Below are 2,064 nucleotides of genomic sequence, written 5' to 3'. Positions count from 1 at the left end.
TATTTTTAGTACATTAGTTTTATGTGAATAGTAGACATTGTTTGAATAAAACAAAATGGGCGAATGATCTGTAATATTTGTTCCCTCAAAGACAGCCGTTTCCCAAGGAAATTGACATTTGCCCATGAAGTGATCAAGACAGGTGTTCGATGGAGTTCTTGTTGCCATCGTAATACCTTGGACTAACCCATTTGCAGCTAGAACATCGAGATATTCTGCCGTATCACTGCAGCCGGCGTTGAGCGTATCAATATTTAAATCTCCTGTGAGGATTATCGATTTTGTTTTAATTGTATTTAGTAATTTATTAAGGGAGTCAATAAAATTGGTTAGATTTTTAAAGCTTGGGGAACGATATAGGCATATGATTGATAGCTTCTGATCTAAGTCCACAACAAGACAGTTGCAATCAGACATGTATTCCGGTTCATAAATATTAGTTTTTAGGTAATCGGCGACATAGACAACTACTCCATCATTTTGATTGTAGCTTTTTTTTGTATGGTATGCGTTGTAGTTACTAATCGAGGAAAGAATAGAGTCCGCTGCGGTCCAACACTCACTAAATGCAAAAACATCAACGTGAACATCTATGTAGGATGAGAATAATAGGAAGTTATGTAAGTTTTTATTGATACTGCGAATATTATGACTTAAAATGCATAGTGATTTTGCATTATGTGTTGTTCTAGGTGTAAGAAACAGTGAGCAAGTGTCGGGGCTTAATATTTGGTGACATTTAATATCGTCTGTCTCGTCAATAATATCATTTATAATTTTATTTGTAGTACCCATATTGGACTTAATAAGATATAATAACAAGCAGATTGACTGAAACACATAAGAGAACTTTTAAAAGAAAAATATCTATTTGTGTTTCTGAGAAAAACTCTGGGTATATTCTTATGGTAATAATGTCCTAGTATTGCCAGTCCCATCGTGTAAAGTATGTGTATGTGTGTGTTTATGAGTATCATATTTAAGTGTATGTATGAGTTTATGTTATTGTATTTTGCGTGTATGATGAGTAGGAGAGAATGTATATACAATGATAAACAAGATAAATTAAAATAATCTAAACAACATGCATCTAGTCATTTGGATGACGACTCCGGTACTGGTAAGTCCTCTTCAGAAGTAATTTTTAGCGCCCTTAATCCTTCCCTTTGTCTTAGGTACACGGTTCCATGCGATGTCCAACAATACTGGTATTTATTTTCAGTAGCAAAGTCTCTTGCCATGCGGAAAAGCTTCTTCGCCTTAAAGGTGAGTGATTCCGAGATGAAGATACGACGTTCCGGACCACTTATATGCAGATGCTTTGTATTTAGCTTATTGGACGAGTACTGGGCATTATACGACTTTAATCCAGATAAAAGTCTCTCTTTACATGTGCTGCTAACAAAGTCAACAATAATTGGCTTGTTTATTTCTATTTTCGTATTAATTCTGTATAATGCCTTTATTTCTCCATCGCCTATGTTCACGCCAATCGCAGAGCAGATGTTTTGTAAAGATTTTCGTAAATCTTGAGTTGTTTCCAGGCCAGTTGGTTTTGGTATGTTTCGTATTTCCACTTCATTTGATTTTGATTTCCGTTCTAATTGTTCAATTTTTCTTTCAAGTGTGTCAATGTAATTTCGGCTTTCCTTTTGTTCTTTTCTAAGACTGTCTATTTCTTCCCGCATTTCGTCGTACTTCTGGCTCAAAAAGTCTAGCGACTTGACAATTTCGTCATTTTGCTCTTTAATAACCGTCACAGAGTTTTGTATTGAGGAAAGTTTTTGGTTTTGTGAATCAGTAAAATTATTGAACATAGTTCTCATCTCTGACATAAATTCGCGCATTACTATCTCCTGGTCTGATTGAAATTTACGCTTGCTTACATTGCGCATGGTGACAGTATCCAGTGCCATAGAGAAAAATAATACATAGTGCTGCGTCCGCTTCCGCACTTAGCTGTTGTGACGTCGTGGGCAGGGCGAGCGCGGCAGCCGAGGCAGAAAAGATAATATTTGCATCAGTGTAAAATCTAATTTGAAAATTTCTGCTTTTGATCATGAT

General features: G+C 35.9%; 1 protein-coding gene across 1 annotated transcript; it reads right to left on the bottom strand.

The window, feature by feature from the left end:
- Nucleotides 1-1,094: 1,094 nt before the first annotated feature.
- On the bottom strand, nt 1,095-1,826 carry LOC135077310 (uncharacterized). The gene has a single exon (XM_063971841.1). It carries the CDS (start codon nt 1,824-1,826, stop codon nt 1,095-1,097), a length of 732 nt encoding a protein of 243 aa, XP_063827911.1.
- Nucleotides 1,827-2,064: the final 238 nt, after the last annotated feature.

This window comes from Ostrinia nubilalis, chromosome 13 (genome assembly GCF_963855985.1).
Source record: "Ostrinia nubilalis chromosome 13, ilOstNubi1.1, whole genome shotgun sequence".
Taxonomy (NCBI): domain Eukaryota; kingdom Metazoa; phylum Arthropoda; class Insecta; order Lepidoptera; family Crambidae; genus Ostrinia; species Ostrinia nubilalis.
The sequence above is the reverse complement of the archived record's forward strand: the minus strand, read 5'-3'. Positions and strand labels throughout refer to the sequence as shown.